This window comes from Oryctolagus cuniculus, chromosome 17 (genome assembly GCF_051225735.1).
Source record: "Oryctolagus cuniculus isolate XC-2025 breed Fujian yellow rabbit chromosome 17, ASM5122573v1, whole genome shotgun sequence".
NCBI classification, from domain to species: Eukaryota; Metazoa; Chordata; class Mammalia; order Lagomorpha; family Leporidae; genus Oryctolagus; species Oryctolagus cuniculus.
Window position 1 is genome coordinate 4,716,981 of NC_142883.1, and position 23,950 is coordinate 4,740,930.

Below are 23,950 nucleotides of genomic sequence, written 5' to 3' on the forward strand. Positions count from 1 at the left end.
CGAGGCCCGGCCCGAATGAAGGCCGCTGCGAAGCACCCTGGGAAATGTAGTTCCTCCCGGAGGGCCTTGCTTTTTGGCTCCGGCCGGTGGCGGAGTACCTCACTACAACTCCCAGGATGCCTCGCGCTCACCTCTCTGGGATGCCGGACGAGAGCAGGGCCCGGAAGCGGGCGGGGTGGCCCCGGGGGCCGGCCGAGGGGAGTTGAGACCCGCCGCTATGGCTGGCACGGGCCCCCGCGGCCTCGCCTCCGAGGGCAGTGGCGCGTAACGAGGGGTTTCGGGGGCGGGGGAGGGGCGCGGAGCCTGGCGGCGGAAGGCGGGCCTGGGAAGGACCCCGGCTTGGGGCGGGCTCGGGATCTTGGAGTTGCCGGGCGCGGGGCTGAGTAGAGGCGGTGTTGCCCTGTGGGCCTTTGTCGCGAGTTCGCGCGGCGTGGGCGGCAGGGTCGGGGACCCAGAGGGGGCGTCTGGACGCGTGGAGGGGGACGCTGCCATTGCAGAGAAAGTCGAGCGTCCGGGGCGGGCTCGATGGTAACCCCAGGGGAACTTGTCTCCTCCAGGACAGGCCAGCACGAAGCGTAGGGAGGGCCCCCTGCGACCGCTTTCCTCCGGGGCTCGCCCAGGTGGGTTCTGGCGGCGAGGGGAGGGGAGGGGAGGCAGAGAGCCGAGCTGAGGCAGGCTGCTCTCTGCAGGAGCCGTGTGCAGGGGGATCCTCCCGGCCCGTGAGAGCCGCGTGCGGGGGAGCCGGAGCCCACGGTGTCGCCCTGGGGGCGGCCACCTCCTTCCTGAAGTGGGCGCCTCGCACTTAGCCCTCCCAGCCTAGAAGGTGACGGCCGTGAGCTTTATCCAAGGGGTGGGGAGGCCAGGGGGAGCCCGGTGCATCGGCCAGCAGCTTCGCTTCTCACGGTGTTAAAGAGGGAGGCTCTGATGACCCCTGGGCGCACGCACTGGCAGAGCTACATCACTTTTCTGTAATTTTTTAAAAATTATGTATGCATTTGAAAGGCAGAGTTACACAGCGACAGAAGCAGAGAGAGAGATTTTCCATCCGCTGGTTCACTCCCCAAATGGCAGCAGTGGCCAGGGCTGGGCCAGGCCAAAGTCAGGAGCCAGGAGCTGCTTCTGGGTCTCCCAAGTGGGTGCAGGGGACCAAGCCATCTTTTGCTGCTTTCCCAGGCATGGTAGCAGGGAGCTGGATCGGAAGAAGAACTGCCGGGACTTGAACCAGTGCCCACATGGGATGCGGGCACTGCAGACTATGGCTTAACCCATTGTGCCACAGCATCAGCCCCTAAAGCTACATACATTTTTTTATATTTTATTTTATTTTATTTTTTTGGGACAGGCAGAGTGGACAGTGAGAGAGAGACAGAGAGAAAGGTCTTCCTTTGCTGTTGGTTCACCCTCCAATGGCCGCCGCAGCCGGTGCACCGCGCTGATCCGATGGCAGGAGCCAGGTACTTATCCTGGTCTCCCATGGGGTGCAGGGCCCAAGCACCTGGACCATCCTCCACTGCACTCCCTGGCCACAGCAGAGGGCTGGCCTGGAAGAGGGGCAACCAGGACAGAATCCAGCGCCCCGACCGGGACTAGAACCCGGTGTGCTGGCGCCGCTAGGCGGAGGATTAGCCTAGTGAGCCGCGGCGCCGGCCTACATAAATTTTTTAAAGATTTACTTATTTGAAAGGCAGAGTTACAGAAAAGGAGCTCTTCCATCCGCAGGTTCATTCCCCAGATGGCCGCAATGACCAGGGCTAGGCCTGGTGGAATCTAGGAGCCAGGAGCTTCATCCAGGTCTCCCGTGTGGGCACAGGGGCCCAAAGACTTGGGCCATCTTCCCCTGCTTTCCTCGGCCATAGCAAGAGCTGGATTGGAAGTAGAGCTGGCGGGACTTGAACTGGCGCCCGTGTGGGTTGCCAGCATCACAGCAGCTTACCCTGTTGCGTCTCAGCACCAGCTTCTAAATCTACATCCTTTTTGAGCAAACGCTTTAATTTTCTTCATCAGGGAGGATGAGCCTGAGGTGGGCAGACTTCAAGTGAACACTACGTTGCTACGAGGAGCTGCAGGCAGCCCCCAGAGCCTCGAGATGGTAGGTGGGATGCAGGGTTAGCTGTGGAGACGTGGACACTGCCCCACTGCGGAGTGTGCCAGCGTCCCCCGCTGAGCAGCAGTGGGTGCCCGGCAGCGTGTAGAAGTCACAAGCAAACCCTCCCGGCCAGAACTCTGTGACCGGAAGATCCTGCCTGCGGGAACTGCTTTGGGGACCGCATGGCCGCCACCAGGGTGTGGTTCTGCTGGCAGAGGTGTTGGGAGCAGAGGTTCTTGTCTTCAGATGTGAGAGAGCAGCAGGAAGCAAGGTGGCACGGGTCAGCGCGGTAGTGCTCCCGTGGGAGTGGACGGCGCCTCTGATAGTGCCCAGTCTACATCCAGCTGGCGGGTCGGGGCCTGGGCTCCGCTTCTGCCCGGGCTTTCTCTGCGCACTGACTCCTGGACACCCAGTGTTAGGCTGGGCAGAGAGGAGTTTCATGGGGGGAGGCTGGGACCACCCAGGAAGTTACCAGGGTAGGGACAGGACTTTGTAAAATGCAGGGCCCCTTTCACACACATGGGCTAATTCTTCCCGACTCTGGAGAGGAGTGAAGGCAAGAGCATGGATAAGCCCTGCGCAAGCGTTCTCCCAAGAGTCTGAATGTCCGGCTAGAAGAGTTTCCCGTCGCTGGCATCAGGAACCAAGGACTTGGGAGGTGGAAGAAAACACTTCCTGGCACAGGGCGCCCTCGCTGGGAGTGAGGCCTCTGGGAGTCAGGGAGGCGGAGAGATTTCTGCCCCGACACAGGCGCGCTGCACCCAGTGGGGACTGTCCCCCTGCTCTGAATAGGAAGAGCGTAAAGATCTGTCTCTAAATGCCGTTGGTGCTCCTGGTGACTTGGCAAAAGGCAGAACCACGCACTGCACATTTCCAGTTTGAACACGTGTTCCCTGTTTGAATTTGTTAATGTGATTTGCTTGTCCCATTTTAGGCACCAAAAGCCAAGAAAGGATTGAAAGGTAAGTGGAAGGAGGGAAAAGCAGCCTTAACCAAATACGATGAAGGTTCTTCAAGAAGTGCATGGGGGGTGCTTACAAAAAACTATGCATGGACTCCAGGATTCTTTGCACCAACATAAGCTTATGTTTTAATAAATTCCACTTTCCACAAACTTTTTTAGAAGATTTGTTTGAAAGGCAGAGTGACACGGGGTCAGGATAGAAGGGCGCCCCATCTTCCATCCCCCGCTTCACTCCGCAGGTGCCCCCAACAGTAAGGGCTGGGCCAGGCTGAAGCCGGAGCCAGGAGCTCCATCCCTGTCTCACAGTGGGGCTGGAGGGAGGAGGCGGGGACCCACGGACTTGGACCATCACCTGCTGCCTCCCAGGTGCGCTCGCAGGAAGCTGGACTGGAAGCAGAGGAGGAAGTCAACCCCAGACACCCCAGTGTGGGAGGGGGTGCCCGAGTGGCAAAGGCCTCCTCCACAACCTTTCTGAAGTACCTTCACATGTGTTCACCCCCCTACACATTGGGTCCAAAAGCAGTTTATCCATGTCTGTGTTTAAAGTGCTGGGTACAAGTCTTGCTGTTTTTCCCATAATTCCCCAGGCAGCCTTGACCTTCCTAGGGTCCCCCCATATGCCACCTCATTGGTCCTGCAGAAGAATTGAGAAATAAATGAGGTGGGGTTTTAGAAAAAAAGTCCGCACTGGGCTTGTACGTGGTTGGGATGCAGGGCAGTGCAGATGCTGAGGCTGGACGGGAGGACTGACTCGGCTCTGTGCTTAGGGCTGCGCCTCCTTCATGGCGGGGGTGGGGGGCAGCGCTTAGACCGGGGGCTCAGCCGGAAGGGTGCAGGGAGGCCGCGGCATGAAAGAGATCTTGGATGCTCTTCCCAAACAACCACACGGGCTTCGTTGAGTCTGAAGGGCTGATTCTGTGCAAGTCTGTCGGGGGAGGCAGGCAGAAAGGAAACCCGTCCTGTCGTAGTTCTTTGAGAAGGTCACTTCAGATGTCTGCCTCAGGTGTTTCCACAAGGCCCCGCGTCTGCGGCCAGCAGAGGGAGAGCTTGGCCTGAGTTCCCGCATCTGCGGCGGCTGAGGCCCTGGGGTTGATCCGGGGCTGGGATGTGTTCAGGGTCACTTTTCTTCCTCCTGAAGTTACCGTGTCCCCCCTTCTGTTCCAGGCTCCATTGATGATGTCCTCAGTGACCTTCTGGGGGATGACAGTAAGTGCCCCTCCCCCACAGTTCCCTGGGTTTTATATTGTTTTATTTTTCTTGAAAAGGTGTATTTATTTATGTATTTGAAAGGCAGAACAGCAGAGGGAAGGAGAGTCGGAGACAGATCTCCCACCTTCCGGTTCACTCCCCAGGTGGCTGTGAAAGCCAGCGGTGGGCCAGGGCAGAGCCAGGAGTTCCATCCGGGTCTCCCACACGGGTGCAGGGGCCCAAGCACTTGGGCCGTCTTCTGCTGCCTTCCCAGGCCACAGCAGGGAGCTGGATGGGAAGCAGAGCAGCGCTCCAACCATTGCAAGCAGCCACTTAGCCTGCTGTGCTGTGACGTTGGCCCCCAGGTTTGGCTTTGTTTTAATTGACGTGTAATTCACATACTATGAAATTCACTCTTAGTGTGCCATGCGGGGGCTTTTAGAATATTCATAAGGTTGTTCAGCGGTCACCCCCGCCGAGCTCCAGGGCATTGTCTTCACCTGTGAGAGGCCCGTCCCCATGACCAGGCAGTCGCCCTCCCCTCTGCCAGCATGCAGGCAACCACTTACTCTGTGGATTTGCCTGTCCCGGAATTCGACAGGAGATGGTCTCCTGCCCCAGCTGGCCTCCCTTCCGTCTGGCTTTCACTCGGTGCCCTGTGGCATGTACCCATTTAGCTGGATAATACCCCTTGTGCGGATGGGCCGTTTTGTTCACCCATTCATCAGCTGGCGGGTGTTTATCTGAGCTGCCTCCGCATTTTGGCCCTGAGGAGCAATGCTGTTGTGCACATCCGTGCACAGGTCTGTGTAGACGGGCGCCTTCTGCATGGACCGAGGAGCTGCCGGCTCACGTGGCGGCTCTGTCTGACACTGTGAGGAGCTGCCACGCTTTCTCACACCAGCCGTGCCACCTTCCATTCCCCCAGCGATGCCAGAGAATCCCAGTGTTTCCACATCCGCGCCAATGCTTATTTTCCGTCTTTTTGTAAGATTTATTTATTTGGAAGACAGAGTGACAGAGAAAGGAAGGTAGGGAGACAGAGGGAGCTTCTCTGTCCACTGGTTCACTCCCCCAAGGCCTGCGACAGCCGGGTCTGGGCCAGGCTGAAGCCAGGAGCCAGGAGCTCCATCCTGGTCTCCCTCACGGGTGCAGGGGCCCAGGCTCTGCTGCCCTCGCTGGCTGTGAGCAGAGGACGCCCGTGTCTGCAACAGGACCACACAGTCTCCCTCAGGGACGGGAGGACTCGGTTTCCCCGACATGGCCAAGAGAACCCACAAAGCCCTTGTGCCCCGGCCTGCCCTCGGCCCGCTGCGTGTGCATGGGCTGTGGGTGGGTTGGGCTCCTCCTTTGCCTCTGGTTGGCACTGAGGGTTGAATTCCGCTTTGCAGATCTACCGCCACCTGATTCAGGTTGGAGACAGCTGGTGGGGACTCGCCGTCCTCCCCAGCAGAGCCACAGCATCACGGCGTCACGGCATTTCTGTTGTCTTTTTTTTTTTTTTTTTGCCAGAGATGCTTCCTGAGACGCCTGTTAATCGAGCTTCGCGTGCCGGAGACACCGTGGGTGCATCTCGGGGGCTCCCCTCCAAGACCGGAGCAAAGTAAGCACCGGATCCGACGGGCTGGGGCACCTGTGACCCTCCCAGCCCCCGTGCTCTTGGCGTCCCGCTTGGCTGTGCCATTGAATGTCAGTGGTTTCCACCCCCTTCCCGCACCCCTGCCCTGGTACTGAACAAGTCTGGGGAAATAGATACAGATACGAACCGGAGGTCAAAGCCCTGGCTCCTGGTCCTAGGGCTGTCACTCAGATGTGGCCTTGGCCATTCCTGGGCCTCGGTTCCTTGTCCTCAAGAGGCTCGGCCTGGGTGGGTGATTTTCCAATTGTGTGCGTTCTTGGGGGTCTCTCCTGACAGTGGGACACACGGAGGGGCTCTGTGACCGCTCCACCCTCCCCCTGCGTTGTGGCTGGAGCAGTTCGTTTGTAGCTGTTTTTAAAGGGGCTGCATTACTCTAAGACGTTGGCAGTCCCTGCATGGCGGCCTGTGACATTCACTTCAGCTGCTCTGTCCTCCCCAAGGGCCTTGTGCAGGTCCACCTGTACTCTGGGCCACTCCTCCCTAGAGTCATCTGGCGCCCAGCACCGCTGCCACGCTTTTGCAGGTCCCTCCTGGGAGACGACGACGTCTTCGGCCCCAGGGAAGTCCTGGCAGAAGCTGACGCCGAGGTGAGCCTGGCCCGTTCTCCGGTCCGCAGCCTGCTGGTTTATACCGAGGAGCAGTGGCGTCGGTGTGGCCACCAAGGGTGTGGCCACTCACAGAGGAGCTGAAGCCTAGAGGTCAACAAGCCGCCGTCCCACAACACAGTGCCCGGGTCCGGTCCTGCCCCGTCTCCTGCCAGTGCAGACCTGGGAGGCAGCAGTCCTGGCTCGAGTAGTTGGGTCCTTCCACCCACATGGGAGACCTGGACTGAGCTCCCGGCTTCCGGCTTTGTCTTGGCTCAGCTGTGGGCATTTGAGGAGAGAATCAGGGCTCTCTTTCTCTCAAACAAGAAAATAGTTTTCAAAAAAGAAATCCCCATCAATTCGGTCCAATAAGCAAAACACAAGGGCTGCCAAAGCCACGCCCTTCCTCCCATCAGCACCGTGAGCTGGCAAGTAGAGCCTGAGCCGCCGTCAGCCCAGGGTAACAAACCCCAGAGACTTCTGGTCGCGGGGGGAGTGGCCTGATTCGGGTTCTGTGATGACAGTGTTTCTCCAGGCGGGAGCAACAGGAAGTGGCAGCCCTTTCTGGCTCTTTGTCCCAGGGCAGGTTTGGCTTCAGACAACAGCCAAATCCTGAGGGGGGGACAAAGGCACCCTCCTGTTTATGCCCCATGGGCACAGCGCTGCCCCCGTCGGGCCGTGTGCACGCACAGGAGCAGGGTGCCGGGGGCCAAGCCCTGAGCATTGCTGTCCATGACTGACCTGTGCCCTCGCCCTCCCGTGGAGTTAGGTGTCGGAGGTCTCAGATGCTGACCCGGAGGCCTTGCTCCAGGTAAGGGAGGTAGAGCCACAGCCTCGGGTCCTGGGAGCTGGGGTGGAGGCTGGGAGGAGGGCTGCGGGCTCACTCCGCGGCTGCACGCTGTCTCGTGTCTCTGTCTCTGTTTGTGGCTCTGAGCTTCCTTGTGCAAGATGGGAGCTCGCGCGGGAGCTTTTCCCCTTGCCCCTCTGGGTCTAACCGGTTCTCCTGGCCTCCGGAGAGGGGCCGTCCCTGCAGCCCAGGACCCATCTGACTGGCCCTCCCCATCTCCTCCACCTCGGGCCGGGGGCAGACTGTTCGAATGTCTGCCCTGACCTTTCTCTGTTTCTCTGCCCGCTCCTTGCCAAGTGCCCTCTGGTCCAGCCGTCTTCTCATCAGGTGAAGCCCAGAGCTAATTAATCTTTGCACTGGATCGTAGGACATAAATGCCGGATACTCAGCAGAATCACAGCCCCCATGTGGCTCGGCCCAGGGCACCCTCGGCCAGCCCCCGTGTGGCTCGGCCCAGGGCGCCCTCGGCCAGCCCCCGTGTGGCTCGGCCCAGGGCGCCCTCGGCCAGCCCCCGTGTGGCTCGGCCCAGGGCGCCCCTCGGCCAGACCCCGTGTGGCTCGGCCCAGGGCACCCTCAGCCAGCCCCCGTGTGGCTCGGCCCAGGGCAGCACCCTCTGCCCTCAGCTCCTTGGCCCTCCTGCTTCATGCGTTTCTCCGTGAAGCCTGGGCTGAGGCTGCAGCCCTGTGGGGCTCTGAGGCGGCGGTGCCTGCTCCCTCGCTGGGCGGTGATGTCTGTCCTTCCAGAACCAGGGCAGAGCCCCCGCCCCACTCTCTCGCCTGGGCTTCTGTGTTCTTTCCGGAGTCACCGTTTTCTCAGCGTCCTCGGCTCTCAGCTCTGCTCCCGGGTGCGGGCGGCAGCCCTGCCCCTCTCTGACTGCAGCCTCCGCCCGTGTTCCAGGACCTGGAGCAAATGGATGCCGACTTCTTGGGTCTGAAGAAGTCTCACCCAGCCCCTGGCAGGACAGCTGCAAAGGGTTCTGGGAAAGAAACGTCTCCTGGTAACCCCAAACCTGTGGACAAGTTGGCAGCTAGTGAGAGAGGTGAATTGGGAAGGGTGTTCTGAATCTGCCGGGGATACTTGGGGATGCTGAGAAGGGAGCTTGCACACCCTGCGGGTCCCGGCCTGGGCTGCAGAGGCCAGGCTGCTCTGCGCACTGTGGGTGTGCGTGGTGGGGGCACATGGGCCCTCTCCCCCTCTCTCAGCTGCTCTGGTCCCCCAGTCTAGCATGGGCCACCCCTGGAAAAGCTTTCTGAGCTAAAATAGTAAAGTTTTTGGTAGCCTGCCAACCCCGTCTGCAGTGATGCGGGGTGAGGGGCAGGAGGTGGCTCCTCACACACACACTTCCCTGCCAGGGGCCCCGTGAGAACTGGGGAGGTGTAGACCCTCCCACACTGTGTCTGTGGCCATGAGCTGCCCAAGACGCAGTGCACGCCATCCCAGGGCCCCAGCGGTGGTGTGGGTCCCGAGAGCCCCAGCCCACAAGTGTGCCTTCTCGTTCTTCCTGCAGGGGACACCGCTCCCACCAGGAGGCCAGCTCCCAGCAGCTTTGGACACCAGCACGGGAGGTTTCCCTCGGAAGGTACCGGAGCCCCTGTGGAGCTGCGGGACACTGCTTTAGAGAGAGAAGCAGCCTGGGTAATGCTCGCTGCTTCCCGGGGCCTCCTCGCCCTGTGTAGCAGAGGGGAAGCAGAGAGCTGGTGCCCGGGTGTAGCTCCGTGGATGCTGGGAGTGCTGGTTACCTTGTGCTGGCCAAGGTGTTTGGGATTTAGGACGAGGACTCTGAAGCCAGGCGTTGAGCCGGACGTCTCATAAAGCGCGGGAAAGGCCACCTCCAGAAGGCCACGCCGCCAGCAGTCAGGAGGCCGTGGCTGAGCTGGGGCAGCCGAGCAGGCCTGGGGTGCCTGCCCCCCCCCCCCCCCCCCGCCAGTCCACTTCCGTGGGCCCACCCTGCAGACGCCAGGTGGCTTCTTTATGGGATGACTCGGGCGATGCCTGGCCCCACGGAGCCACGCGCTGCAGTCCAACCTCTCCTTCCTTCTGACCGGAGACTCGGAAGACCCGATGGCAGGACTTCTCTCCAACGACGAGGAGGAGGTCGCCAAGAAGGCCCCCAGGACAGAGAGTAAAGCAGCTTCCGGCAAGAGCCCCGGCACCCACAGAGGGCAAGGTGGGGGCAGCGGGCTTGCTCCCGGGGCAGGGGCCGTGGGTCTGGGGTCGGGTGGTGGGACGTGGGCCGAGGGGGTCAGCCACGGTGCTGCTGCCCCTCCTGCATGCAGAAACCACCCCCTGCCGTCCGTTCCAGTCACAGCTGAGGGCACTGGGCCCTGGGCTCTGTCTTCTAGGCCCCTCCATCCCCCTGACTCCCGGGGACACCCCCGTCCGAAAGAAAGAAGAATTGCCATTTGACGAGGGGGACGACCTCATGGCCGCTCTGGGCTTTGGAGACAGCCCCAGGGCAGAGAAGAGGCAGATGGGAGACCAGTAAGGACCCTTAGGAGCTGAGGGTCCCTGGCCAGGCTGCTGCTTCAGGTCCAGGGCAGACCACAAGGGTGGGGATGGCGTGGGCCCCCGAGAGCCCTCAGTCCCAAGCTCCTGCCTGGTGTTCGTCCTGCAGGGGAGGGCCCCGCCCGGCTCGCTCCAAGCTGGATGAGCTGCTGGCGCGCGGCACAGCCGCCAGCCTCCTGACTCGCCCAGGGACCGGAGAGCACAGGGAGTTCAAGCTGGACAAGAAGTACCAGAGGCCGCAGGGTGAGGAAGCCAGGAGGCCGCAGTGGGCCGTGGGAGCTGTGAAAGGCTGCGGTGCTGCTTGGTCCCCCTGAGGAAGAGGGGCACGGGTGGGGCCAGGTGGGGAGGAGAGAGCACGCCACCAGGTTTTCAGCACAGCTCGTAGTAAGAAGTGAGCTTTACCTCCTCTCACACACACTGTCGTGCACTTTTTATTATTATTATTTGACAGAGATAGAGAGAGAGAGAGAAAGGTCTTCCTTCCATTGGTTCACCCCTCAAGTGGCTGCCACAGCTGGAGCTATGCCGATCAGGAGCCAGGTGCTTCCTCCCAGTCTCCCAGGCGGGTGCAGGGACCCAAACACTGGGCCAACCTCCACTGCCCTCCCAGGCCACAGCAGAGAGCTGGACTGGAAGAGGAGCAACCGGGATTAGAACCCGCCCCCATATGGGATACCGGCGCCGAAGGTGGAGGATTAACCAAGTGAGCCACGGTGCCGGCCCGTTACACATTTCTAACAGCCAGAGTGGCACAAGGTTCTGCCACAGGCAGGTGTCATGGCACAGCAGTTAGGTGCCACTCAGGAAGCCTGCATCGCCTATCTTCTTCTCTTTTTTTTTTTTTTTTTTTATAGATTTTATGTATTTATTTGAGAGGCAGAGTTACAGACAGAGAGGGAGAGACAGAGAGAGAGGTCTTCAGGTCTTCTCTCAGCTGGTTCACTCCTCAGGTGGCTGCAGTGGCTGGAGCTGGGCCCCTTTGAAGCCAGGAGCCAGGAGCTTCTTCCAGGTCTCCCATGTGGGTGCAGGGCCCAAGCACTTGGGCCATCCTCTGCTGCTTCTCCGTGTGCATTAGCAGAGAGCTGGATTGGAAGAGGAGCGGCCAGGACACAAACCAGTGACCATAGGGGATGCCAGCACCGCAGGCGGGATGCCAGCCCAGACCCCGTATCTGAATGCCTGGTTTGACTCCCAGCTCTGCCTGTGAGGCAGCTTCCTGCTCATGCACACTCTGGGAGGCAACAGAGGGTGGCCCAAGTACTTGGGTCCCTGCCACCCACATGGGAGACCTGGGTGGAGTTTCAGGATCCTGGCTTTGGCCTGGCCAGCCCTGGCTATTGGGGGCATTTGGAGAGTGAACCAGTGGGTGGGAAATCTCTTTCTTTCTTTCTGTCACTCTGCCTTTCAAATAAATATATTAAAAGCAAAGAAAAGAAATGCATCCACACCCTGTCCCGCAGAGTATATCGCTGGCGGACTCTGATACGCACGCCGTAGGATGTTTGCACAGTGACCACATCCCCTGACTGCATTTCTTCTTGTAAATTTTTATTTTCATTTTTATTGGAAAGAGAGAAAGCTCCATGCGGGTCTCCCCCCACCCCCATTGGCCGCAGGGACCCGGGTACTGGAGCAGCCACTTGTTGTCTCCTAGGGAGTGCCTTGCCGGAAGCTGGTATCGGGAGCAGAGCCAGGACTCAGACCCGGGCTCCCTGACGTGGGATGCGTATCAGCCACTGGGCCAGACACCCGCCCCAGCCATGTGCTGCTCAGACTGTCCCCTTGCTGAGTGACACATGACCGTGGGACTTAGCTCAGCCAGTTCAGCTTGATGTACTTGCTGTTTGATTTGCAAAGCCGCTAGCTGTGACTCTTTAAGCTGGTTTCTTGACCCCGCAACAGGTAGCAAGCAGCTGGCGGTTTGAGAAACGCTGCCTGGGGCACACGTTCCTCACGTCAGCCAGCGGGCCGCCTGTTGAGAACACGGACAGTCACTGGGCCTGGCCCTGAGGGGTCCCGGGACCCAGGCCAGGGCTGGCGCCTGGTGGTCTTGCTTCCCGCAAAGCAGCTTCACTTCCGCTGTCTCACATGTGGGCTGCAGCCATGCGAGCTGTACTTCCCCCGCCTCGCGATCATGGTCATGGGCTCCTTAATTCACAGACAGAGAAGATTCCTGGGGCGATGAGGACCTCACCTTTGGTGCCTACCAGCCCACCGTGGCCTCCGCGGAGGGCCGGCAGTCCCGTCGGCAGTCGGTCAGGTAAGCAGCTTGGCCGCTGGGAAAGCAGACCCCTGTGGCCTGCACCCGTTGCACCCTGCAGCCTTGTGTGGGAGACCCCGGGGCAAGAGGCACTAGGCTCTGTGAGGGAGGGAGGCTGCCCAGTCCAGAGGGCTTGAGATGGTTCCCCTGGGGCCCGATCTCAGATTCCACCCCGGCCTGCTGGCCTCCCTCCTGGTTTCCTTGGAAGAGAAGGTGGGCGCCTCTTCCGGGAAGGCTGGGTTGTTGCTCGGCCTCCGTGGGGACGGCACCTTGTAAGGGCCGGCAAGACCACCGGCCTTCGTGATGGCTTCTCCAGGCCTGCTCCTGGACCTGCAGGGCAGTCCCGACAGCACACCCCGCCCGCCTGCAACAGCGAGTTCAGTCGTCACGGACTCCTTGCCGCAGGCCCAGCAGTCCCCAGCGCAGGGGTTGGGGCTGGCTGCCTCCCCGCCTCACACCTGCCTCTCTGTCTTGAAGTAGGTTCTTAGCAGAAGGCAGCGCAGACACCAAGGGAGAACCGAGCTCCAAGCAGAGCCCTCTGGCAGCTTCCAGCCCCGTCCACAGCAGGAAAGGAGGCGCCGACTGGCTGGGCCTCAAGGACGATGACTTGGACCTTTCCCCCCCTCCTCCCCCCCGAGAGACCCAGCAGGGAGGCTCTGTGCTGTCCGCCCCCTCAGTGCCCCCTCCAAAGCAGCACTCGGGCTCTGCTGGGCTGCCGTCCTTGGGGGCAGAGCCGCCTGCCGAGCGTACCATGTGCACTGCCAAAGCCAGCCAGGCCTCCAAGCTGGGGGCATCCGAGGAGGAGGACTGGCTGACCCACGCCTTGTCTCGGAAGAAGTCTCAAGCCCTGGCTAAAGAGGAGCGAGCTGGGGCCGGCAGGGGCCTGCGCTCCGAGACGAGGGCCGTTCATCTCCCTCCTGACAGGTGCGGGCTTGGGGGCCGGCGTCGTGGAGGAAGGACCGTGCAGGGCCTTGAGGGCGAGCCCTGCCCATCCCACCTCGGTCAGGAATCCTGGCCATGCCCGGGGGACGCCAGCGCTCCTGGCTCTGCCCAGACGCAGTCACGAGGGAGCGGGGGCTGCTGAGACGCATACTTGACTGTGGTGAGGGCAGCTGCTTCCTCCGACCCTGGGCAGGGCCAGGCCCGCAGCTCCCTCAGGCTGACAGCCCTGGTGCGTCTGCCGACCCGAGGTGTGCGTGGAGGTTTCCCTGAGCTCGTGGAGTGTGAGGGGACGCACAGTGCCAAGAAGCAGCTCTGCGGGAAGCCACAGGATGGGGACCCAGTGGGCCGGGTCATGTGTGACCACTGAGGCAGGCAGAGAGAGGGTCTGGCAAGGCTGGAGAGTCCAGAGAAAGGGGTTTTGTGCAGCCCCAGGATATCTCCCGGTGCTGGACGGATGTGATGTGAGGAAGGAAGCTTTGACCTTGACCTGAGGCCCAAGGGAAAGCTGAGACCAAAAGAAAAGAGCCTACTCCCCCCACTGCCCGGCAGCCAGGAAGGGAGGTGGGAAGAAGAGGCCAGAGAGGAGTCCCAAGGGCCCCTGGGTGTGGTGAGACCAGGGAGAGCCTAACCTAGAGCTGAGGGAAGAGTGGACGACCACGAGGCTCTGAGCTTGAACTCAGTGTACGTGACATCTCTGCTCAGTCCTTGGACAGCGTCTGTTTTCTGGAGCACAGTGCATGCTGGCAGGGAAGGGCCGCCCGCAGATCCCAGGAGCTCAGGCTGGGAGGACAGTAGCCTCTGACCAGGTGGTGGGACCAGAGGAGGGCTGAGTGCAGGCAGGAACTGGATCCAGGCAGGAGCCCGCCCAGGCCATCTCCATCCCGCCTAACCCGGACGCTCACTCTCCTAGCCAAGCTGTCCCCAGCACTCAAGGGGTGGAGCAAGGAGCTGCTGGCGGGACCTCGGGAGCAGCACAAGAAACGCCAGCCGCCAAGCCTGATGTAGCAGCGTCCGTGCACAGCCGAGGCACAGCGTGAGTGTGACAGTGGGGCGGCTGTGCTGGGCCCCCGCCACGGCCTGGGTGTGTGGCGTTCACCCTGTACCAGCACGACTGATGAGACAGCTGTCCGGGGCCAAGCCCCTTCTCCTGGGGCAGCAGTGGGGCCTGCAGGCTTAGCGAATTCCTGGTGCCTGCCTTCCCTCAGTGAACCCCCGGCGCCCGCCTTCCCTCAGTGAACCCCCGGCGCCCGCCTTCCCTTAGCGAACCCCCGGCGCCCGCCTTCCCTTAGCGAACCCCCGGCGCCCGCCTTCCCTCAGTGAGCCCCCGGCGCCTGCCTTCCCTCAGTGAACCCCCGGCGCCTGCCTTCCCTCAGTGAACCCCCGGCGCCCACCTTCCCTCAGTGAACCCCCGGCGCCCGCCTTCCCTCAGTGAACACCCGGTGCCCGCCTTCCCTCAGTGAACCCCCGGCGCCCGCCTTCCCTTAGTGAACCCCCGGCGCCCGCCTAACCTCGGTGAACCCCCGGTGCCCGCCTTCCCTTAGTGAGCCCCTGGCGCCCGCCTAACCTCAGTGAACACCCGGCGCCCGCCTAACCTCAGTGAACCCCCGGCGCCCGCCTTCCCTTAGTGAACACCCGGCGCCCGCCTTCCCTTAGTGAACACCCGGCGCCCGCCTTCCCTTAGTGAGCCCCCGGCGCCTGCCTTCCCTGCGCACCTTGCACCTGGAGCCTCCTCCTCCTGGTCCCCTCTCCACGTCCCGACAGAGCGCCATGGCTCACCCGCCTCTCCCTGTGTCCTCAGGTCCCCTGTGGCTCGGAGCCAGGCTCCCTCGGCCCTGCCAGCAGGTGACCCGAAAAGGGGAGCAGCCTCCGGAGAGCTCCCTGGTACAGTTTGTTTTCTGCTTTGTTTGGGGGTGTAGCCCCGGGGAGGAGGAGGCGCTTTGAGCCGTCCGGGGAACCCTGCGGATGAGTGGCCCTGGGCACCTTAGGGCTGCTGCTCATTCCCTGCCCTGCTGTTCCAGGGCCTGCGGGTGTCTTCCCGAACTCCCAGGAACCCGCAGGACTCTCTCTGCCCGTGCAGGTGGGTCTGGGGCCCAGGGAGCAATCCTGCGCTCAGAGGCAGCGCGGCTGTCGGACCTGGCTTCCTGGTCGGCCATGTGCAGGGTGACATCAGCCAGCTCCCGCAGTGTCCCCCACCAGCACTTTCCGGGACATTTAATCTCACACCACTCCCAGGCAGACCTGGACAGGCAGCCCCGTCAGGAGCGGGCTGGGGGCTGGCGGAGTCCCTGATCCGTCGGGAAAGCCTCCTCCACCCTGCCGTCCCCTCCCCCTGCTCCTGTAACTTTCCCCGGTGGCTGTCACCTCTGACACCTGGGCCCAGGACACAGTGGTGAGGGGCAGCTTGCAGGAGCCAGGTGCGTGTCCCATGTGGCCCGACGGAAGCTTCTGTCACAGCTGAGCCTCTGGGCCCTGGCTGTTTCTCTCGGAAGCTGGAGACCGCCCTGGGGAGGGGAAGGGGGGCGTGTTTTCCTGATCAGACCTAAGAGGGGAATGCACTGCTGACCACTCAGCCGCAGCGACCGTGACCCTCCAAGGCCTTGTGCAGGGGCAGGGCTGGGCGGGAGCTGAGCCCAGCCGCACACCGTCCCTTCCTGACAGGCACACCTCTCTACCCTTCCTGCAGCCCTTGCTCCCAGAGTCCCTGGCTCGGAGCGTGCTCCTGGGCGCAGAATACCAACAGCAGCTCCTGGCGGCCCACGTGCAGCCTCAGGGCGGCCCCACCCAGCTCCAGGCTGAGCTGCTGCAGAGCCAGGCCCGGCTGGCAGAGCTGGAGGCGCAGGTGAGGGCCGCGAGGCAGGGGCAGTGGGCGGAGGCCTCCCCAGGAGACACAGGTGCGAGGGACCCGCTCTCTCTCCAGGTGCGGAAGCTGGAGCTGGAGCGGACCCAGCACAAGCTGCTGCTGGAGGGCCTGCAGCAGCGGCACCAGGCAGACCTGGAGCTCATCGAGGGCGCGCACAGGTGCGCACGGCACGGCCCCGCTCCCGGCCTCACGTCCTCTCCGAGGGTCCCGGGAGGCCCTTCAGGTGGCGTTCTGTTGGCAGGGGCCGTGTCAAGATGCTGGAGACGTCCTACCAGCAGCGGGAGGAGCGGCTCCGGAGAGAGAACGAGGAGCTGTCGGCCCAGCTCCTGTCGCACCGCCAGGAGGCCGAGCAGGCCCGCGCCGAGCTCACGGCCCAGCACCAGCAGCGCCTGGCCGCCGCCGTGCAGGAGAAGGAGCAGGAGGTGGAGCGGCTCCGGGAGCTGCAGCGGTGAGCGCTGTGGGGCCGCACGGGCGGGGCCGGGACTGTTCCCAGCGCGCGGCCGCCCCTCCCTGGCGACGCCGTCCAGCTTGGGAAAGGCTCGCCCTGTGCTCGGTGGCCCGTCGGCTGCATCTGGCTGAGCAGGCAAGAGAAGCCCCTGGGTGCCCACAGCCGCCGCCGGCCCCAGAGGGTGCGGGGTTCTTTCCCTGGCTGCACAAGAGAGGGAGTCGCTGGGTGCACGTGGCGCTGAAGCGCCGAGACAGATGAGACAGAGAAGCTGGGGAAACTGAGGCAGGGGCCCCGAGGAGGAGCTGGAGAGGCCCTGGGCGCCGGAACCGCTCCAAGGCATGTTCCTTCCATGGGGGGCTGCCACGGTGGCCATCCATCCCCGGGGTCCTGCTCCCGACCCTTGGCTCCCCCCATGCGCCCCCTCAGGATGTCCATCCGGGAAATGCGCAAGGACCACGAGGAGCAGCTGCAGCGGCTGAAGCTGCTGAAGGAGCGGGAGATCGACGCCGTCACCAGTGCCACCTCCCACACGCGGTGCGTGCTGCCGCGGTCACTCCCCCGCACGCGCTGCGTGCCGCCGCGGCCACCCCCCCCGCACGCGGTGCGTGCCACCGCGGCCAACTCCCACACGCGGTGCGTGCCGCCGGGGCCACCCCCCGCACGCGCTGCGTGCCGCCGGGGCCACCTCCTACACACGGTGCGCGCCGCCGCAGCCACCTCCCGCGGGGCCGGGGCTGAGGCCCCCCCCAGTGACCCGCTGCTCTCCCAGGTCCCTGAACGGCGTCATCGAGCAGATGGAGAGGTTCTCCAGCAGCCTGAGCGAGCTGTCCTCCCGCGTGGAGGCCTCGCACCTCACCGCCGCGCAGGAGCGGGAGCTGGGCGCCCGGCAGCGGGACGAGCAGCTTCGAGGTAACCTGCCCTCCAGGCACAGCAACTGGGCGTCCTGAGTCGGGGGAGGGGGGCACTGAGCACCCTGTGGGCCCCCAGCACTGCAGGAGCAGCTGGGCCGGCAGCAGCGGGACATGGAGGAGGAGCGCAGCCAGCTCCAGGAGGTCATCGGGAAGATGGAGGCGCGCCTGAGCGAGCAGAGCCGGCTCCTGGAGCAGGTGAGCCCGGCCCCTCACACCTCTGCAGCCATCCCACGGCCACGGCCAGTGTTGCCTCGGAATCCCGCCGCCTCCTGCCTCCGCATCTTCCCAGCCCCTGCATGGTCTCGGCACGCCCAGCTGAGCACACAGGAGCCGCCTGGCCACGGCCCCACCGCGAGGCCCTGGGCCATGCAGCTCAGGCTGCCCAGCGCCCCGGTCAGCTGCACCTCCCGTCACATAAGCTGGCACCTGTGGCCCTGGCCCAGCAAACACCAGTCTGGACTCCCTGCTGCCTTCATCTGTCCTTAAATAATACTCTTCCTGGGCCGGCGCCGCGGCTCACTAGGCTAATCCTCCACCTAGCGGCGCCGGCACACCGGGTTCTAGTCCCGGTCGGGGCGCCGGATTCTGTCCCGGTTGCCCCTCTTCCAGGCCAGCCCTCTGCTGTGGCCAGGGAGTGCAGTGGAGGATGGCCCAGGTGCTTGGGCCCTGCACCCCATGGGAGACCAGGAAAAGCACCTGGCTCCTGGCTCCTGCCATCGGATCAGCGCGGTGCGCCGGCCGCAGCGCACCGGCCGCGGCGGCCATTGGAGGGTGAACCAACGGCAAAAGAAGACCTTTCTCTCTGTCTCTCTCTCTCACTGTCCACTCTGCCTGTCAAAAAAAAAAAAAAATACTCTTCCTTTCTTTGTATTTGGTTATGATACATTTCATTTAAAAAAGCAAAATACAGGAAATAGTAAGAAATGAAAACGACCACTAGCCACAGAAGCCACTACTGGACGTAATGCGGGCCCCGCCGCGCACCAGGTAGCTGCCGTACCAGCTTCGATGTGCACCTGCTGGCTGCGGCCTCAGGCCTCAGGCCAGGCGCCGTCCTGCTGCTGCCCTGCTGCTGCGTGGCCCCAGGTCCCCAGCACAGCACTGCGCCCTCTGGTGTTCCTGGCCGCCTTGGCTGTGGGCGACAGCAGGCACAGCGCTGTGGCAGCTAATGATTTGGGGACAGGAGGTTGCTGTCCTGTGGCCCTCCCGAGCCGCTGGTTAGGAGACCTGAGGGCTGGGCTGGCGCCCCCTGGCGCCTCCTCAGCCCCACCCGCAGGAGCCGGGTCCTGGCAGGTAGCCCCCGTTTTGTCTTGGGGAAGGAGGTGTGCTGGAGAGCAGCCAGGCCTGTCTCCGGGGCTGGGAGCCACTCTTAGCCTGGGCCCTGCAGGAGCGGTGGCGGGTGAACGCCGAGCAGTCCAAGGTGGAGTCCACGCAGCGCGCCCTGGAGGAGCAGAGGAAGGTCATGGTGCAGCAGATGGCCATGGAGAGGGGGGAGCTGGACAGAGCCAAGGTGAGCGCGGCCCCACCCTCCGCCCTGACCCCCAGCGCCCAGCGACACTCAGCTCACGCCCCTGCCCCACGCGCAGACCGCCCTGCTGGAGGAGCAGAAAGCCGCCATGAGAAAGTGTGCTGAGGAGCAGCGGCGCCTGGTGGCCGAGTGGGCGGACTTCTTCACCCAGCAGAAGCTGAGTAAGGAGCGAGCCGAGCGCGAGGTGGAGCGGGCGCTGCAGGCCGACACCCAGCGGGAGGGCAGCCTCCTCAGCCTGGCCAAGGTAGGGCCTGGAGCCTGCAGGGGGGAGGCAGCACGAGTGCGAGGCGCTTTGCTGTGCACGGTCCACACCCGGCCCCTGTGCAGATGCAGCCTTGGGCCTCAGGAAGCTGCCGTTCAGAGCCGAGCCTGCCCCGGTCAGACAGCTGCCCCCGACCCCACCACGCCTCGCAGAGGCAGGGCGGGCAAAGGAGGCCCCGGGGCCCCGCCCAGGCCTGGTGCAGCCCCTGAAGGCAGATGCGGCAAAGCTTCTGCCATCTTTAGGAGCAGGCGGAGCTGAAGATCAAGGCCAGTGAGCTGCGGGCCCAGGAGGAGCAGCTGGCGGCCGCGCGGGCAGCGGTGGAGCGGGAGCGGCAGGAGCTGCAGCTGGAGAAGGAGAAGGTCCAGGCCGCCGCCCTGCGCCTGCGCCTGCGCGCCGAGGAGGTGGAGAGCATGAGCCAGGTGTGCCGCGGGGCGCCGGGCCGGCCGTCACCCCGCCCGGCCAGCCCTGACCCAGCGGCCTTCCTGCAGGTGGCCTCCGCCAAGTATGAGGAGGGCGAGCGGGCGCTGCGCGAGGCCCGGCAGGTGCAGTCGGCGCAGCAGGCCCGGCTGCAGGTGGTGCAGCAGCAGCAGGAGCAGTTGCGGCAGCAAGAACAGCGCATGCACCAGGCAAGGCCGCCCTGCCTCAGCCCGCGCCCCTGTCCCCCCACCCCACCCGCGCGCCCGCGCCCCTGCCCGCCCCCGCCCGCACCCGCGCCCTCACCCCGGCTCAGCCCGCGCCCCTGCCCCCCCCACCGCCCCTGCCGGCGCGCCCACCCTGGCTCAGCCCGAGCCCCTGCTCCCCCCCCACCCCCCGCCCTGGCTCAGCCCGAGCCCCTGCTCCCCCCCGCCCCGCCCTGGCTCAGCCCGCGCCCCCGCCCCCGCGGCTGACTCGCCTCTCTGGGGACGGCACAGGAACATCTGAACTTGGCCCAGCAGAGGCTGCGGCTGGACCGGATCCAGCAGGATCTCCCCTCCAGCCTTGCGAGGCTGAGCCCCGGGGCCCAGGGCCCAGCAGCCCCCCGCCCGAGTGGTAAGTGGCCCGGGAGGAAGGGCGGCCTCAGGACCTCTCTTTAAAGTCACGTGTGTGTGCGTTTCCAGAATTCATTCATTTGAAGGGCAGTCAACAGAGTGGGAGAGACAGACAGAAATTCTTTAAAAAGAACTTATCTGAGAGTCAGAGTTACAGAGAGAGGAGAAACAGAGACCATCTGCGGGCTCACTCCCCAAATGCCCCTGACAGCCGGGCTGGGCCAGGCTGAAGCCAGGAGCCAGGAGCTCCTTCAGCGTCTCCCACGTGGGTGCAGGGGCCCGAACACCTGGGCCATCCTCTGCTGTTTTCCCAGGCCATTAGCAGGGAGCCGAATCGGAAGTGGACCAGCCGGGACTTGAACAGGCGCCCACATGAGGTGCTGGCATCATGGGCAACAGCTTAACCCACTGCGCCACAGCGCCGGCCCCGTGTGGTTTTATACTTTGGTTTCTTCCCCAGCGTGCACACGTGGGACACGTTCCCGGTCCCATTCCCAGGCTGCGTGGTCCCCACGGTCAGCGGCACCAGGGTGGGACCTTCCTCCCGCACCTCTGCCCTTGCTGGATCTTTCCCTGGGACAGTGCCCGGAAGTGGTTTGTGCGACAGGAGCGTTTTGCAGAGACTTTTCAGATGGCGCCAGGTGCCCCGAGCACTTGTCCAGCTTCCACGACTGGCGAGTGTGAGTGGCCCCGGGGTGCAGCTGTGACACCAGCCCCTGCCGTCCTTCTTGGCCATTTCAGCTCTTGCGGCTCCCGCCACCGTCACCCCTGGCTGCAGCCAGCCCCCTGCCAGCCCGGACCCCACCCAGCTCTACGCCAGGCTGGTGCTGCTGAGATACACGGCCGAGCAGGTGGGTGTCCGCCGACGTGACGGTGACCAGAGTCCCTCCAGCACAAGGCCGACGCGGCAGGGCGCACGCTGGGCCGGGCAGAGGGCTGACCCCGGCTCCGGGCAAGAACAGTCCTCACGCAGATTGCTCAGAGCCAAGTGAGACCCCTCCTCCCGGCCGTCACCTGTGCTAGCCCTGACAGCTGTCACAGGAGCGCTGCCTCTGAGCTCGGTCCCAGAGGCCTGGTGCTCCCAGAGCCCACAGGGGAAGATTTTTGGTCCAGTTTGCAGGCGAGGCACTGAGGCTGACAGGAAGTCACAGGGTCTCACCCAGAGCCGGGCCCTTTCAGGTCCCCACCCACACCTTCCCAGAGCCGGGCAGCAAGTGGGGAGGAGCTGCCCGGGTGAGGGCTGGCTCCGCAGTGTCCAGGGGCCCGGCTCTGTCGGCTCACAGAGGCCTGACCGCTCATCCCCCGACTGCTCATTCCACCCCCCACCGCTCATCCCCCTGACCGCTCATCCCCCTGACCACTCATCCCCCTGACCACTCATCCCCCAGCCGACCGCTCATCCCCCCGCCGACCGCTCATCCCCCCGATCGCTTATCCCCCCCCACCGACCGCTCATCCCCTCCCCGACCGCCCATCCCCCCCACTCATCCCCCGCCACTGCTCATCACCCCCCCATCACTCATCCCCCCGACCGCCCATCCCCCCATCCCCCCGACTGCTCATCCCCCCAGACCACCCATCCCCCTAACCACTCATCCCCCCCGACCATTCATCCCCCCCCGACCGCTCACCCCCCCGACCGCCCATCCCCCCCCACTCATCCCCCGCCACTGCTCATCACCCCCCATCACTCATCCCCCTGACCGCTCATCCCCCCCCACTCGTCCCCCCCGACCGCTCATCCCCTCCCCGACCGCCCATCCCCCCCTCATCCCCCCGACTGCTCATCCCCCACTACCACACTCATCCCCCCAGACCACCCATCCCCCTGACCACTCATCCCCCCCGACCACTCATCCCCCCTGACCACTCATCCCCCCCTGACCACTCATCCCCCCCGACCGCTCATCCCCCCCTGACCACTCATCCCCCCGGACCGCTCACCCCCCCGACCGCTCATCCCCCCCTGACCACTCATCCCCCCGGACCGCTCATCCCCCACCACCACACTCATCCCCCCCGACCGCCCATCCCCCCTGAACACTTATCCTCCCCCGACCGCTCCCCCCCATCTCCTCAGGACCGCGACTTCCTGGAGAACGAGCAGTTCTTCCTGGAGACCCTGAAGAAGGCTTCGTACAACCTGACCTCCCATTCAGCCTGACAGCCGCTCCCGCGGGCTCCAGAGGAGGCGCCGGGCCTCCTTACGACTCCTCCTGGGCCGCCGTGGGCGTGGGCGTGGGCGTGGGCGTGGGCGCGTCAGCGTCAGGACACAGCTCACAGCTCCGGCCCTCCTGCCCCACGGCTGCCCGGCGCGGACGGCGGCCGTGAGCGCAGTGAGCACCCGCGGCTCCCACGCGGCCCCCGGGGCCTCCTCTCCCCCACGGCAGACCGCGCGGGGTCCCAGGCCCGGGCCTCTGCCCCCTCTGCTGAGATGGGGTCTCCTGGCCTCCTGGAGGGCGCCGCCCCGCTGCGCCCTCGGCTTGTGCCAAGTCCCGTCTCCCAGCACTGCCCACGGTACGACCAGCTCAGCTGTCTTCTTGTCTTTTCTCTCCACCAGAGTCCGCGAGGGGACGGGGCGGGGCCCCTCTGTGCTGTTCACCGCCCGAGGCCACTGTGACAGCCTCTCCGCTCTGGTGGGCGCTGGGCAGTGGGGACAGCAGGGCTGGGCCGCAGGAGCCGCGCTCTCCAGGCGGCGGCCGCCTGCAGCCCTGCCGTCCTCCACGTGTGGGTGGTGTGCCGGGCCAGCGGGAGGGGCAGCACCCGGGACGCAGGGTCTCAGCTGACCCCGTCACCTCCTAAAGCGGCCTCGGCCGCGAGCGCTTTCTCCTCCCAGCCGAGAGGAAACCACGCATGCGCAGAGGAGGAGGGGCTGAGCGCGCCCCGCGCCCCCGTCTGCTCCTCGGAACGGCTATAACAGGGGTCCTACTCACCAGTGACTTACGGCGTAGGTTTTGGATCCATTAAATTGATAGATTTTTAATGACTGGATTCTTTTTTTAGATTTATTTGAAAGAGTTATAGGGGCCGGCGCCGTGGCTCACTAGGCTAATCCTCCGCCTTGCGGCGCCGGCACACCGGGTTCTAGTCCCGGTCGGGGCGCCGGATTCTGTCCCGGTTGCCCCTCTTCCAGGCCAGCTCTCTGCTGTGGCCCGGGAGGGCAGTGGAGGATGGCCCGAGTGCTTGGGCCCTGCACCCCATGGGAGACCAGGAGAAGCACCTGGCTCCTGCCTTCGGATCAGCACGGTGCGCCGGCTGCAGCGCACCGGCCGCGGCAGCCAAAGGAAGACCTTTCTCTCTGTCTCTCTGTCTCTCACTGTCCACTCTGCCTGTCAAAAAAAAAAAAAAATTATAGAGGCAGGGTGGGGCGGAGAGATAATCAACCTTCCATCCGATGGTTCATTCCCCAGATGGTCACAACAGCCAGGGCTGGGCAGACTGATGCCTGCAGCTTCATCCGGGCCTCCCACATGGGTGGCAAGGGCCAAACACTTGGGTCATCTGCTGCTGCTTTCCCCAGGCCATTAGCAGGGAGCTGGATTGGAAGTGGAACAGCCGGGACTTGAACCGGCATCCATATGGGATGCCAGCATCACAGGCCAGGACTTTACCCTCTGTGTCACAACCCTGGGCCCTGGATTCCTTTTTTTTTTTTTTTTTTTTTAATATTTATTTGAGAGGCAGAGCGAGAAAGGGAGATTCATCCACTGAGTTTATTTCCCAAATGCCTGCAACAGCTGGGGCTGAGCCAGACAGAAGCTGGGAGTGGGAAGTTAACCGGAGTCTCACATGGTGGCAGGGACGTAGGTACTGGGGCGTCGTCCCCTGCACTAACAGGGAGCCGGAACCGGGAGTGGAGGCGGGAGGGACGTGGGGCACTGGCATCCGTGCCAAGTGC

The 23,950-nt window shown here is 63.9% G+C and overlaps 1 protein-coding gene across 10 annotated transcripts; it reads left to right on the plus strand.

Annotated features, from left to right (window-relative positions):
• FBF1 (Fas binding factor 1) lies at window positions 1-23,043 on the plus strand. 10 transcript variants are annotated; one of them, XM_089317916.1, is made up of 32 exons: window positions 116-254; window positions 558-620; window positions 690-823; window positions 2,005-2,089; window positions 3,021-3,048; window positions 4,215-4,256; window positions 5,751-5,841; window positions 6,401-6,464; window positions 7,231-7,272; window positions 8,206-8,347; window positions 8,816-8,887; window positions 9,356-9,475; window positions 9,651-9,789; window positions 9,923-10,056; window positions 11,974-12,073; window positions 12,551-12,997; window positions 13,926-14,048; window positions 14,814-14,896; window positions 15,034-15,092; window positions 15,699-15,854; window positions 15,933-16,033; window positions 16,117-16,323; window positions 16,750-16,857; window positions 17,093-17,232; window positions 17,311-17,429; window positions 18,622-18,744; window positions 18,821-19,006; window positions 19,267-19,443; window positions 19,513-19,650; window positions 19,936-20,053; window positions 20,794-20,903; window positions 22,133-23,043. In XM_089317916.1, exons 4-32 carry the CDS (start codon window positions 2,087-2,089, stop codon window positions 22,214-22,216), a joined length of 3,456 nt encoding a protein of 1,151 aa, XP_089174042.1. In that variant the 5' UTR covers window positions 116-254; window positions 558-620; window positions 690-823; window positions 2,005-2,086; the 3' UTR covers window positions 22,217-23,043. The 10 variants fall into 10 exon arrangements, with proteins under 10 accessions (XP_069916378.2, XP_069916386.2, XP_089174042.1 ...); XM_089317920.1 differs by lacking the exon at window positions 690-823 and adding an exon at window positions 3,290-3,416 and having other exon boundaries at window positions 12,554-12,997; XM_089317914.1 differs by lacking the exon at window positions 690-823.
• Window positions 23,044-23,950: the final 907 nt, after the last annotated feature.

Coding starts and splice junctions, on each gene's coding strand:
- FBF1 (XM_070060277.2), top strand. CDS start 16: ATGAAGGCCGCTGCGAAGCACCCTGGGAAATGTAGTTCCTCCCGGAGG. Junction 12,074..12,550: donor TCCCGTCGGCAGTCGGTCAG/GTAAGCAGCTTG, acceptor TCTGTCTTGAAG/TAGGTTCTTAGCAGAAGGCA. Junction 15,855..15,932: donor TGGCAGAGCTGGAGGCGCAG/GTGAGGGCCGCG, acceptor CTCTCTCTCCAG/GTGCGGAAGCTGGAGCTGGA.